This window comes from Podarcis gaigeae, assembly GCF_964106915.1.
Source record: "Podarcis gaigeae genome assembly, chromosome: 15".
Taxonomy (NCBI): Eukaryota; Metazoa; Chordata; class Lepidosauria; order Squamata; family Lacertidae; genus Podarcis; species Podarcis gaigeae.
Window position 1 is genome coordinate 40,444,105 of NC_139692.1, and position 13,709 is coordinate 40,457,813.

The 13,709-nt window shown below is 46.2% G+C and overlaps 1 protein-coding gene and 1 long non-coding RNA gene across 7 annotated transcripts in view; one reads left to right on the forward strand and one right to left on the reverse strand.

Moving 5' to 3' along the window:
- The window catches only part of BCAS3 (BCAS3 microtubule associated cell migration factor), a 454,783-nt gene extending 448,778 nt beyond the window's left edge, over nucleotides 1–6,005 (forward strand). For 4 of the 6 annotated variants that reach the window (XM_083714443.1, XM_083714445.1, XM_083714447.1 and 1 more), the window contains one exon: nucleotides 4,871–6,005. In XM_083714443.1, the coding sequence (XP_083570569.1) occupies nucleotides 4,871–5,019 (149 nt within the window). In that variant the 3' untranslated portion in view covers nucleotides 5,020–6,005. Of the gene's footprint in view, nucleotides 1–498; nucleotides 590–4,870 lie in introns of all 6 variants that reach the window. The other 2 variants (XM_083714444.1, XM_083714446.1) reach the window with 1 other exon arrangement.
- The window catches only part of LOC310832725, a 48,690-nt gene that overhangs the window by 4,250 nt on the left and 30,731 nt on the right, over nucleotides 1–13,709 (reverse strand). Inside the window, exons 3-6 of the long non-coding RNA XR_014558368.1 lie at nucleotides 11,664–11,737; nucleotides 4,944–6,061; nucleotides 3,902–4,530; nucleotides 747–3,807 (exon numbers count right to left, since the gene is read on the reverse strand). This is a non-coding gene — a long non-coding RNA (uncharacterized lncRNA). The remainder of the gene's footprint in view (nucleotides 1–746; nucleotides 3,808–3,901; nucleotides 4,531–4,943; nucleotides 6,062–11,663; nucleotides 11,738–13,709) is intronic.

Here is a 13,709-nt window from a genome sequence, read left to right on the forward strand (position 1 = left end):
AGTATGGTGTACCTTGTACATTTCCCCTGGCACTGAGGAATGCTCCCAGTTATTTGACAGCAACTGCATTTGTGTGTACAACTCTATAATCAGGACCAAGAGGCATAGCTGACCTTCCATGATAAGCATAAGGTTGTCAGGGATTGTTGTCTCTCTAATTTTGTGTTATGCCTTGCTCTCTGTGGCAACCATTTTGTGAGCAGCATTCTCAGCGCTCCCTCAAAATTCAAATGCGCCCAGTAATCCAAAAAGGTTGGCCACCCCTGGACTAGTCTGACACACCGCTATACCACACCAGCTCTTATTAGGGCTGCAAATATTTATTTATCACAGAGCAAACTCAATATTCCAAGTCCCACTCCTTAATGACAAATAACCAAATCTCCAAACTTGCAGCAAATTTCACCTTCTCTAAACATCTTTACTGCTTTGGGGTTTCTTTAGAAAAAATGTCACAGTCCCCCCTCCAAATGAACACAGCACTCTGTTTATCCACAGAACAGGCACTGCAACCATCGCCGCATCCAAACGCAACCACTCCCAAACACCTCAGCCCAAATGTAGCAGGACCACCTGTAAGGTTGAGAAGGTAATTCCTGTTTTTTAAAACAAAAACGCAAACATCCAGCCACATCCAGTGCTCTCTTCCATCCACGAAGTCAAAAGATGCCCTTCAAAGTAAGGTAAGTATCGCCATCCCACTTCAATAATTTCCAGAGAGGCGATGCAGGCAAGTTCCACTGTACCTAGAACGACTCCAGGTGGATGTTCCCAATCTCTTCAACCGCTCGCTCTCTCCTTCCCCATCTCTTTCTGGTTCTCAGGGTCCTATGGGCTTCTGTTAGTCCAACTTTTGGGATATGTTCAGGGCTACAATGTAGCTACTGCACATGTAAGGCGGGCGATAGGCGCATGGTGATTGGCACTGGTCTCTCCTGTTCTTTAAAGGAGGACAGCACGGTAGGATGTAAAACCTCTGGCTTTAGCATGGCTTGGAATGTAGCCTGCTGTGAAAAGTGAGTGTCACAGTTACAGATCCAGCCTCAGGCCCCTCCAATTACTGGCAAGCGGCCCCCAGAATGTTCCCCAGGAGGAAAAGCAGCCCCTCTACAGCAGACCTCTCATGATGATGTCTCATCAATAGCCTTCTCTTCCACCCTTCTCTTAATATCCTTTCAAAGCCATCCTGTGAGAACAGATTCAAGAATTTGTAGCTAGGCTGAGAAAGACGGTGATTAACTCCACGTCAGCCAGTGAGCTTCATGGCTGACTGAGGAGCTCAACCTGCGCCTCCCTGGTCCTAGACCAACCCCCAATCCCTGGAGGGTCTTTGTACCACCACCACCACCCAAACTCACCCTGTCTATCATAGCAGCAGATGTGCTGCTGTTACTCACAAACATGATTCTCCCACCTGCCAGTCAAAAGTGGTGCAGTCCAGGCTGCTGCCCTGGGACTCTACTGCCTCATTCCCATCTCATTATGCCATAGGACAGTCCATCATGATTTGTCATCTGATTTCACCTGGTGAGAATTTAAAGTCAGGTGCAATGAATTTTGACTGGAGAAAAATTCTTGCAGGAACTCTTCACCCATATATATTTGCACTTAGCTTTCTTTAACCGCCTGCTCAGAATATATAACTTCCTGCCTCCTTGACTGTCCCTTGTGTTTCCCCAATATTTGGTTCAACTCTGAGTTTCAAGCATGTCAGACCTCTGCTGCGCCGACTGCTTAACTGGTTGCTCTTGGGCTGATGAAGCTTCCACTGTGCTGGTACTGCCGCTCACAATCATTCTCACCTTGAAAGTGAAGGTGGGATGGTTGTTCTCTCTCTCTCTCTTTAAATGTCTCTTTTTCACGCTTTCTTGCTTTGGTTGGGTGTCCCGTGGCAGTTACTAAGAGCTCTTGGTATTGATCTGCCTGTGCCAAAAATGCTTACTGGGGGCGGGGAATTAAGCTTGTCATCTACAGAACTGTGGGAGGAAACAGGTCAAAAGAGGTTGAGGGAGAGGCATGCACACCAGCTGTTGAACAGAAAAGGCAAAGGGTATTTAGCCAGGGCAAAAGTGGAGGGCTTCTCAACGCAAGAGGCAGCCTGACACACAATGTTGGAATAAGAAGGGCAGAAAGATGGGAAGCTGCTTCTGAGGGTTCCCAGCAGATGGTGGCGATCACAACTTGTGAGCTTCCTGGATTACTGGCGGGGAACCTGCTGCCCTCCAGATGTTGCTGGACTACAGCTCCCATCATTGGAACTTAGCCTGCAGCTGGATCAGGCCAAAGGCCCATCTAGTCCACCATCCTGTTCTCACAATGGCCAACCAAGTGCCCCAATGGGAAGCCCTCAAGCAGAACAGGAATGCAATAGCAACCCTCCCCCTTGTGATTCCCAGCAACCAGTATCGCCTCTGACACTGGAGGTAGTATACAGCCACAATGGCTAGCAGACACTGATAGTCTTATCCACCATGAATTTGTCTCACCCACTTTTTCAAAGCTATCCAAGTTGGTGGCCATCACAACATCCTGTGAGAGCCTGACCATTGGCCATGCTGTCAAGGGCCAGTGGGAGTCAATGTCCAACAATGTCTGGGGGGTTACAGGTGCTCTAGCCCTGACATGTAGGTGGGGCACTGGTGGCACCTTCAGTGCTGGGGTGGGTGGATCAAGAGTTCCATGCTCATTCTGGGCAGCACAGTTTAACAAGGGCACTGGTGAGTGTGCCCAAAGGAGGAGGGACCAGGAGAATGGGGGGCGGGGTCTCAAAACCAAGAAGAAAAATGGTTGGAAGAGGTGGGCCTATTTAGCCTGGCGTAGAGAAGGACAAGGGGAAACACAACAGCAGGCTCCAAGTATCAGAGGGGCTGCCATACAGCAGATGGAGAAAAATGGCTCTTTCTTGCGCCAGGGGGCAAGACTAGAAGTTGTGACTGGAAATGGCAGAGAAGCAGTCTTTGGGTAAATATTCGGACCGCGGCTCCCATCATCCCTTCCCAATTACCATGCTGGCTGGGACTCATGGGACTTATAGTCCAACGCTACCCGTGCATTAGGAGAAACTTCCTACCAATGAAAGCAGTTTGACAGCAAAGCAGGCTGACTCAGGAGGTGGTGCACTGTCCTGTGGAGGGATGAAGCAACAGTTGAAGGGCCACCCTGCAGGCAGGCTGTCATTGCAAGGTTCTTGCAATGAGTGGGTTGGACCAGATGTTCTCATCTAATTCTATGACCTCTGTGGTTTCAGACCAGAGCCTTTCTGAACCCAACCTGGAAACACCAGGGATGAACATGGGGCTTTCCATGTGTCATCATAAGGAAGGGGGCTGAAGCTCTGCTACTGAGCTACTGCTTCATCCCCTGAAATGTATCCTAACATTTCTGCCCTTCAGCTGTGGCAGCTGGTGCCCTTTAGGACTGGTAAGGCAGGAAACTGGGAGGCCAACAGTAGGTGGAGCCAGATAGGGGAAGCAAGTGCCGATGGCAGGCGGAGCCAACTAGATATAGCTTTGTCCCCATCCTCCTCCACAGAAGGGCAAAACCAAGACTAAGGGAAGTTTCAGCCAGTGCCATCCCCTGGGCTGGTTGTAAGAAAGAAGGCAGGAAGAAGGGGCTGGCTGAAGGCAGGCACTGCCCCATTTGCCCTAATGGACCAGCTTCCGCTGCCCCTCAGGTCACCTCTTCCTCACCCCAAAAAGCTTCTCTCTGCTTTGACAAGCAGGTCACTCATCCATCTTCACAGACAAGCAGGATTCAGCAAATATTAACATCTGCTTCCCTGTTCCCAACCTTGCTTTTTCCTTCTTTCTGTTAAAAAAGAAAAAAAAATGCAACATTGGCATGAAAATCAATACTAGGTTGTTGGGGTTTTTGTTTTTTTTTAAAGGAAGAGACAGGGAACCTTGTAAGGAGTTCAGAAGCCAAAAAAGCAATGTTTGGGCGGAGCTGTTGCCCACATTCCGTCTGCCTGCTGACGGCGACCCGTGGAGTGACGTGAGATGTTTAACCAGAGCCAGCTGTGCGCGAGGGGGAGATAAAAGGAGCCAAATCAGACAGGATAAGACCAGCATTAGTGCGGAATATGCTACTCATTGCAGAGCTACACTGCAGTTTTGCAATCCCTGAACTCATGGGAGAATAAGGAGATACATACACGCATGTGTAATTTTATTTGTACGCTGCCTTTCCACAGTTCAAACCATGCTCAAGGCGGCTTACAACATGAAACAAATACATAACCACAACTTAGCAAAAGTAGTCAAAATTGATAAATGAATCATTAAAAAATGCAAAACCAAACTGAACAATTCCCACATAAATCACAACAAAATCTAAAATAAAAATATAAAAAACCAGCAGTGCTCAACAAAGAAACCCAAACACCCCAGCCTAAGGGTCTGTTCAGCAACCTCACCTTTTGTAGCTGGAGTCAGTCCGGGCCCCACCCTCCCACGCCTGGTGGAAAAGGCCTGCAAGGAAGGGAGCAGATCTCCCAGGACTCACAGCCAAGATGGTCTCTGGCCTCTTCAGCTTTTGTAGGAATAAAACAGAGAAGGGAGAACCATGCACACTTGAACTCCTTGGAGGAATATAAATGTAACAAATGGTACAAATAAACCTGGACTGGCCATGAGAGGTAGCCGGGGGGGGGGGGGAGAGTGTTTGAAGTCATTCATATCTCCTAAAATGGGGGGGAGGGACACCACACACAAACCCACCTTGTACCCGACAGGCGAATGTAAACCAAGCCCAACCAAGCCCAGTTACACACACCCTCATAAGCCCCTCCATGGCCTTCTAATGTCTGTCCTCTCTCTTTTTACCTGAAGCACTGACCAGAGTGGTGCCGCCTTTTCTCTCCCCACTACAGAGCTACAGCGAGAAGGAAGCATCGAGACGCTCAGCAATAGCTCGGGCTCCACCAGCGGAAGCATTCCACGCACCTTCGACGGATACCGGTCGCCTCTCCCGACCAATGAGAGCCAGCCATTGAGCCTCTTCCCGACAGGCTTCCCGTAAACCACTCCTGGCGTTCCTGAAGCAAAATAACAATAATCCTGCAGGCCAACGATATGATGCGCCGGATAAACTCTTGATGTGCGTTCACCCCAGTGGCTGGCTCCGATGCTGGGTGGTTCTTGTCACCCTAACCAACGCCACGTCCGCTTTCCGCACTTCCAGAACTGTATGAACAAATTTCTGATTTGCTGCACCGTGCAATATATAAACGAGACTCTCCTCTTTTAATCCTAATAGCTTTTCTAGTACAGGGAAATAGCTGTTTCGAATGAGTATTTTAAGCAACTTTTATGTTCTTGTAACCATAATCTGCTTCCCCACTCCGCGCATCATCCATAAACCTCAGATGAGGGAAACATCTGTGGCCCAGCAGCTGTTGCGGGACTTTAACTTCCATCTGCCCCAGCCAGCACAGTCAGTGATCAGGGATGATGGGAGTTGTAGTCCGGCAATGTCCGGAGAGCCACAGGGTTACCTACCATTGTCAAAAGGAGACTCGCGTCTCTAAACCTGAATCTACTGCTAGCCTTCATTTTGTAACAATTAAAGCTGCTACCCTTATTTGGGAAATGGCGTCATAATTCTGAAGAATGAGGCCCATATAAATTGAGGCTGTCAGCATGCAACACTTTGCAAATGTATGAAACAGTGACAGATTGATTACTGGAAGGGGATATATTGGAGGACAAGCTCCAAAGGGGACAGTGGTTTCTTTGCAATACTGATCTTGTTTCTTCATCCCTCCTCCCCGGCAAGATTTTAAATTGATACCAGGAGTATTACAAGCAAAGGAAGTATCTTCTCTTTTCTTTTGTCCTTGGGAAGGATGATCTCTGATGATTCCATGTATTTTAGAAACGTACTTCATCTGATTAACTCCAGTGGGAAATCCTTCTCGTTGAACTATTATAACATTGTTCCTTGGAACTCCTCCTATCTTATCCAAAAATGCATGTGATCTTAAATAAACCTCTGTGGTGAAAGGATCTTGTTTATATTTTTGTGCCGAGGTCATTTCAGTGGTGTCGGTGGAGGCTGTGGGCTACAAAGAATCTATAAAGTTGCTTTATACAGAGTCAGATCATTGGTGCATCTAGCCCAGCACTGTCCACACAGACTAGCAGCAGCTTGCCAGAATTTCAGGCAGGAAGCCTTTCCCAGCCCTCCCTGGAGAGGCTGCTAGGGATTGAACCTCGGAACTTCTACATGCAAGGCAGGTGCTCTGTCCCAGAGTTACAGCCCTTCTGCTTCCAGCTCTGTACCACCTGTGATGCAGCATCCCTGGTCATGGCCAACTGCCCAGTGTTAGAAACTCAGATATATAAGCTAGACACCAGGTTTACAGTCGCTAAAACGGAATGCCTAGTTGCCATCTTGCGGCCAGAATCGTTCATTTTGATTGTGCAGATAAAATAAAATGAGTAGAATTCTACAAGATGTGTTGCTAGTGTGTGAAAACAGCCAAGATCCAAGGATCCCCAGGCACGCAACTCCAGATGGTGGAGACGTCAGGCACCATTCTGGCACCCAGGCATCTTCACCTGGTCGCAAGTGGCCAATAGCCAGGTGCCCACATACCTGTACCCGCATACCTGGAAGTAAACCCCATTAAACACAAAGAGATTTACTTCTGAGTAGTACCACTGCACTCTCAGTTAACTATACAGTGAATTCTTAATGAGTGCCTGAGCCTAACCCTCTTTGCAAAGTTTTCACATTTTTCATTTGCCTTTATTTTTGGTGCAGCCTGGTGCAGCCTGGTGTCCAAAGAGCTCACTTGCCAAGCACAACTCTGACTTCACTTATTGGCTATTAAAAAACAGGCAGGCAGGAGCAGCCAAGCTGTTTCATCACACAGAAGTTGCTTAGAAAGAAACCTTCATATTTTATTTTGGAACTTTCTTTCTAGAGGGGCTAGAGACTTGCTCTTTTAAAAATGGAACTTCAGAATCTGTGTGCCAGTGGCTGTGGGCCTGGTATTCCCTGTACCTGCCTCTCAGTGGCCCTGCAAGCTCCTCTTAAGTCTCACTATCTCTACAAAGTCCTTTCGTTTCATTTTGCGTTTTTTATAGGGACTTATAAAGACAGGTAAGGTTCTTCCAGGATTCAAAATATATTTGCCATACTTCACATGATGAAAGGACAAGGCGAAAAGGAAACGCATCCTAACCCACAAATCTTTTAACGCTTCCTCAGCTTGGTAGCGGATGGAAAGTTGACCTATTTTTTTCTTCTTTTGTGAAAAATAAAATATATATTTTTTTTAAAAAAAATGACATTTGCTCTTTGTCTCAGCACTATAGGCAGATGGTGAGAAAAAGAATTGTCTATGTGTCTACATAAGAAACCACTAAAATATTGGGTTTACAAAATTTTTGTTCTATCCCCAATCACTTTCCCTTTCTTTCAAAATTGCAACCATGCTAATAAATGGGAAATTCTCAGAGTCTCTTTAATCCAGGAATAGCCCCCATCAAAATGGGCAACAGTCACTCCCAAACAACATGTGGTGAGAGAACACTTCATGGAACACACACAAAAGAATTGCGTAGACTCCCCAGAGCTCAAAGAACTCACCATCCATAGATCTGGCTTCCACCGCCCTGGGTGATGCCCTGCTCTGTCCTTGCCTCTTTTTTTAAAAGCCTCTGCTGAGTAAAAAGTAAAGGTACCCCTGCCCGTACAGGCCAGTCATGACCGACTCTAGAGTTGCGCACTCATCTCGCTCAAGAGGCCGGGAGCCAGCGCCGTCCGAAGACACTTCCGGGTCACGTGGCTAACGTGACGAAGCTGCAGCTGGCGAGCCAGCACCAGTGCCACACACGGAAACACCGTTTACCTTCCCGCTATAAAGCAGTACCTATTTATCTACTTGCACTTAGGGGTGCTTTCGAACTGCTAGGTGGGCAGGAGCTGGGACCGAACGACGGGAGCTCACCCCGCCATGGGGATTTGAACTGCCGACCTTACGATCAGCAAGTCCTAGGCACTGAGGTTTTACCCACAGCGCCACCCGCGTCCCCCCTCTGCTGAGTATCTGGGGGTAATTCAGCCCTGGCTCTGCATGTGGCTGGATAAATGAGTTGTTCCTGATACAGCTGCAGAAGGAGTAGGATTAACTTGGCCATCAGAGGATGTTGGGTTTCTTGTCTATCTGCATGAATCCTGATCTTTCCAGTCAAGAAGCGTCCCCATCACCAGTGATTCATATATAAGCATCACTGTTGGCATTATCAGGCCCATATCAGGATGGCGGCACTGCTAAGCTCCCCCAGAGGCCTTTGGCCCTTCTCCTCACAGCTGCTGCCTAGCCACTCAACCCAAGGACCACATTTTCTTCTGGGCAACCTCCCAAGTGCCACATGCTAGAGGTGGACAAAGGCAAAAATGAGTGGCGCAACAAATGTAAATGCCACCTAGTTTCTAGACACTAGGTGTCTAGTGTCTATCCTACTCTATCCTACATCCAGACATGCAAGAGGCATTATCAGAATTCAAGGAGACATTCCAGCCAGACAAAAACACCCAAGAAGGATACAAAGCAGGCCGGTGAGTGGTACGATCTGGGGAGAAGGCAGAGGTCCAGAGAAAGAACCAGAGGGCCACAGTCAGGACCCACAGCCGAGGCTCCCCACCCCTGACTTAGAAGCACAGAACTGTAGAGTTGGAAGAGACTGGGGGGTCCATCTAGTCCAACCCCCAATGCAGGATTTTTTTGCCTGATGAAGGGTTTGTATCCACGATTCTGAGATTAAGAGTGTCATGCTCTGCTGACAGGGCTATCCCAGGCTCTTGCCCTCTCCAAAATTGCAAGGAATGACAAGAGAATGCGGAGAAAGAAGTCTCCATTTGCCTCCCCTTTCTGCCCAATGGCACAGAGGGGATAGTTGGGGAAGGGGGAAAATGGTGACCACCAGGCTTAATGGTGCTGCTGTAATGCAGCTGGTGGCTGCAGAGACATAAAGGTTAAGGTTAGGAGGACAGAAAGGCTGTTTTTCGTCCCTGTTTTCACCCCTGCGATCTTTCACACACACACACACACCAAAAGTAATTCAAGCCAAATGCAATAATCTTTGGGCTTGGCCTTATGTTGTCATTTGTGTGTAACACAGCAGACCTACCTACCTTTTTTGACAATCCCTTGCATTTCCTCCAAATATATGTCAGGGAATGGATTGGACCAAGCAAGGCCGCGGACCTCGTGAGCAAGTGGAACCAGCGAGGTTAAGCCAGTCCACTCCAGCACGGATTTTTTAACACAGTTCATGCCAAGGTCAGTTCCAAAAGTTCAATCACAATCCAGATTAACACATACAGGAGGGATTGTCAAAACCCGACGCTTCCTCCTCCTCCGCTCCCGCTCCAGACAGCACCCTCCGGGGACAAAGTTCTTGTATCCAAGGGAGGCAAAACTCCCGTCATCGCCCTCAGTTAGGTCTAAATTGTTCTAAATTCTCAGAAGCAGCTTTGGGGGAAGTATGCAAGGGCTGGCAAGCATTAAATCTCTCTCCCTCGCTCTCTGTTTTAAAGAATCATCACCACGCAGCTACGGGGAAATTCCCGCTTCTTCTTTTTTTAAGTGCCCCTTTGAACCAAGACTTTTGCTGCTGTCAGAAAGGGGAAATTTATAGAATACGACAATACCTGAGCATCTTCTGTCTGAGGAGAAAACACTGTGCAATTTGGGGTCGGGGAGAGGTTCATAGCATCTCATGGGGCCATAGCACTGCAGCAGAGCACACACTCTGCCTTCGGAAGGTCCTGAGATAAATCCCCACTGAAATTCTTTTATCTGAGTTCGTGGAGCTGGGAAAAATTCTTCTCCTGATGAGATGTCAAAGGGTGGCAGGACACCTGCCTTGCATGCAAAAGGTCCCAAGTTCAATCCGTGGCAGCAGCACAGGTAGGGCTGAAGCGCAGCTGCCACTCAGTGAAGACAACGCTGGGCTAAGTGCACCAATCGTCTGACTCAGTAAAAGGCAGCTTCCCATGTGTGTCTTCTCTTGCTCAATTGGTTGGAACATGGTGCTGGCGATGCAAATGTTGCAGGTTCAATCCCTGTATGGGATTTCCTACACTGCAGGGGGTTAGACCTAGATTATCCTCCGGGTCCCTTCCAACTCTACAATTCTATGATTTCTATGTGCCTGTTTAAATCAGCCCTTGATTTGGAACCATGAGGACTGAGTATAATAAGGCCGCTTTCTACATTCCTACCTAGTGGGTAGCCAGTGGTGCCCCTCCAAACTTTGTTGCACTCCAAATCCCATCATCCCTGACCATTTTCTTCAAAAGCAGTAGAGAGAGGGGTGCATGCAAAATATTAATAGGCAAGAATTCATATAAATGAAAATTAATATTTTTTCATTCTCAACAACCGTTTGAGCAACACAAAGAAAAAGAGTGATTGGCCCAAGGCCACCCAATGAGTGGGGATTTGAACCCAGATCTTCCCAACACTTTAACTACCGCACCACAATGAAACAGACATCCCCTCTACTGCAAACGTTCAGCCTCACGCAAGAAACCCCTGAAAGACCTTCTGCGAACGCAGGCTTTTAAAAGCCCTTTTCCAAGTTGTAGCGACTGGCCGCCCCCCTACGGAGTTCAAACACCAAATTGTCTCATTTAACCCGGGCTTGGCTGTAGATCACTCTTTGGGATAAAGTGGGAGCTTTCTAATAAAGCCGAGCTCACGTTTCCTGAGCGAACGTGAAATACGGCTTTGCTACCCTTTCCCTGGTTTCTGTAATAAACACGCCCATGTACTGCCCTTAAATCATTTTGGGTGGCAGCGCTGGAGTGGGGGGCGGAGGGGGCCGTTCACTTGCACACAGAGAGAGAGAAGATGGCAAAGAAAGGTTGCTTTGCAAAGGCAACCTGAAGTTCAAATTCATGGCATGTGGGAAATCCTGGAAAGGATCCGATGCACGCCTGCAGTCAAATGAGGCAGTCAAGCAACCTGCACCACTTCAGAGGGCAGTTGCAGGGGGAGGACAGGAGGGTTGTTTTTGCAGTAGTAGTTACTTAAAATATTTTTATGCCATCCTTCAATCAAAAATGACAACCAAGGCAGGGCAAAGCGTTCTGCTAAAATGCATAATGCAAAAGGAAAAGCCAACCATATTAAATCAACAGGTAAGATGTGTAGCTCAGTGGTAGAGCATCTGCTTTGCTTGCAGAAAGTCTGTTTCTATCCCCAGCATCTCCAGGTACGGCTGAGAGAGACTCCTGGCTGAAACCCTGGAGAGCTGCTGCCAGTCTGTGTTAAGACATACTGAGGTAGGTGGGCTAATTGATTGGCTCAGTATGAGGCAGCTTTCTGTGGTCCCACCATTCATCCAGAACCAAGAGGACATAAATAATTGTTTTTTTAGGGGAAACATAGGAAGAGCATCTGCTTTCCTTGCAGAAGGTCCCAGGTTCAATCCCCAACATCTTCTGGTAGAGCTGGGAGAGAATCCCGTCTGAAACCCTGGAGAGCTGCTGCCATTCAGTGCAGACAATACTGAGCTAGATGGACTAACTGTCTGACTCAGTATAAGGCAGTTTTCTTTGATAAGACATGACTTTGCATAACATATGTTAAAATGCCATTAAAAGCAGGGTAACACAGGCAGGTTTTTAGAAACATTATGAAATACCTGGATTGATGGAGCAAGCCATATATCTCTCAGAAGGGAATTCCACAAGGTAAGAGACTTTTAAATGGTTCACTCTGTAAGACAAAAATATATATTAAAGTTTTAAAAAGCAGTACAGAGGGGGAAATACTGCTTTGAGATGCCCCAGTTTTATACTTGCAAAACAACCTCATTGGTTTATTTACAAGTTTCAAAGCGCATTGCCTCATAATGGACCTTAATTTGCTCTGTCTTGAATTTGCCAACATTCAGCTTGGATGTCTATGAGTTCTGGTATTAAGAGAGAAAATCTACACCTCTTACCATATCCCTCCCCTTGAATATTAGACAGGTGCTGTCTCTGTTTTATTTTTGGTGCCTATGGATGACATTCCTCTTTCAGGTAGGTAGCCGTGTTGGTCTGATGCAGTCGAAATATATATTAAAAAAGTTTTAAAATACCTAGTAGCACCTTAGAGACCAACTAAGAACAAACTTAGTTGGTATCTATGGTGCTACTGGACAATTTTACACACACACACACACACACATATTCCTCTTTCAATGAGTCTCTTTAAGATGATATTTTTCTCAGTCTACATCTGTACTGGAATTGTTTCTAAGATGTTTTTAAAGATTTTTAAAGAGTTTTCTTTTTTAAAAAAAGGTTTCTGAAGATGTTTCTAAATATATTTTTGTTGTTTTATTACTTGTTTGCTGCCATGAGCTCCTTTGGGAGGAAGAGCAGGATATAAATTCAATAAACAAGCAAACAAATAACCCCTGCCCTTAATCACTTTATTTCTAAACTAAAAAGCCCCAGACATTGTAAGCTTTCCTCATGGGAGAATCAGCTCAGCCCTCAGATCCTTTTGGCGGCCCTTCTCTGCACCTTTTTCAGCTCTACAATATCCTTTGTGAGATGTGGCAGCCAGAAGTATAGTCACAATGCATTCCAAATGTTTGCTTGCGCAGTATCATAAATTAGAACAAAGGTATCCCACCAACGGAGACTCACGGAGAGTCTAATCCCACCAACAGCAATTATATTTTCAATCGCTTTCCTAGTGATCCATAACATGGAGCACACATTTGCTCATAGCAGCCCATATTCCGGGTCTGTGTTTTCAACAATTACCCCAAGGTCTCATTCCTGGCCAGTAGAAATAGAAGATAATTTCAATTCCATGTGCATTTAAAGCTGAATCTATCAAATAACACACCTTCCAAAACAATATGTGAACCCTTCATAATTCACATTTATCCAAATTTTGCTAGTTCAAATTATCCAAATTAAGATCCCCGACCTATGTCTACAAATATGTATATATTAAGGAAAGTATGTGCAAAACATCATATCTAAGTGGATATAGCATATGAAAATGCATTATATATGGGAAATTGTTTCCAAAGATGGGCTCATTAGTCAGAACGCATATAAAAATTATTTAGTATTTTATTTAATTAATTAGGTTGTATACTGCCCTTCATCCAAATACCACAGGGCAGTTCACAACATAACCAATAACCCTTCCCTCCCACAAACACATTTAATCAGCCAAAGGCCTGTTTATATGAAGAAACGCTTTTGCCTGGTGCCTTAGCATGTGTAACAGAAGGCTTCAGGTGACCCTCCCTGGGGAGAGCACTCCGCAAATAGGGAGCCACTGCAGGAAAGGCCCGTTCTTGTGTTGCCACCCTCCAGACCTCTAGGGTATGAGGCAAAAGAAGGCCTCAGATGATGATCGCAGGGTCCAGATTGATTTGTAATGCGAGAGACAGTCTTTAGGAGAAATTTGCAGTGAAATGCTGATGAATTTTCATTAGAATTTTTTTTAACGCAGATTGCTTGTGAATGTGGAGAACTTAATTTAAGAGTGCAAAAACGAGAAAGTGAGGGAAGCAAAATTAACAAATCCATCCACTGCTGCTGGTTAGTCACCACCAGTTCTTACGCCATAAACTTATCTGCAAAATTAGGATTGTTTTGCCCCGGTGTGCATCATTTTACACTTACTTTCATTGAACCACATTTGCCATTTGTTTGTTTGATAGCTTAAGTAGTTA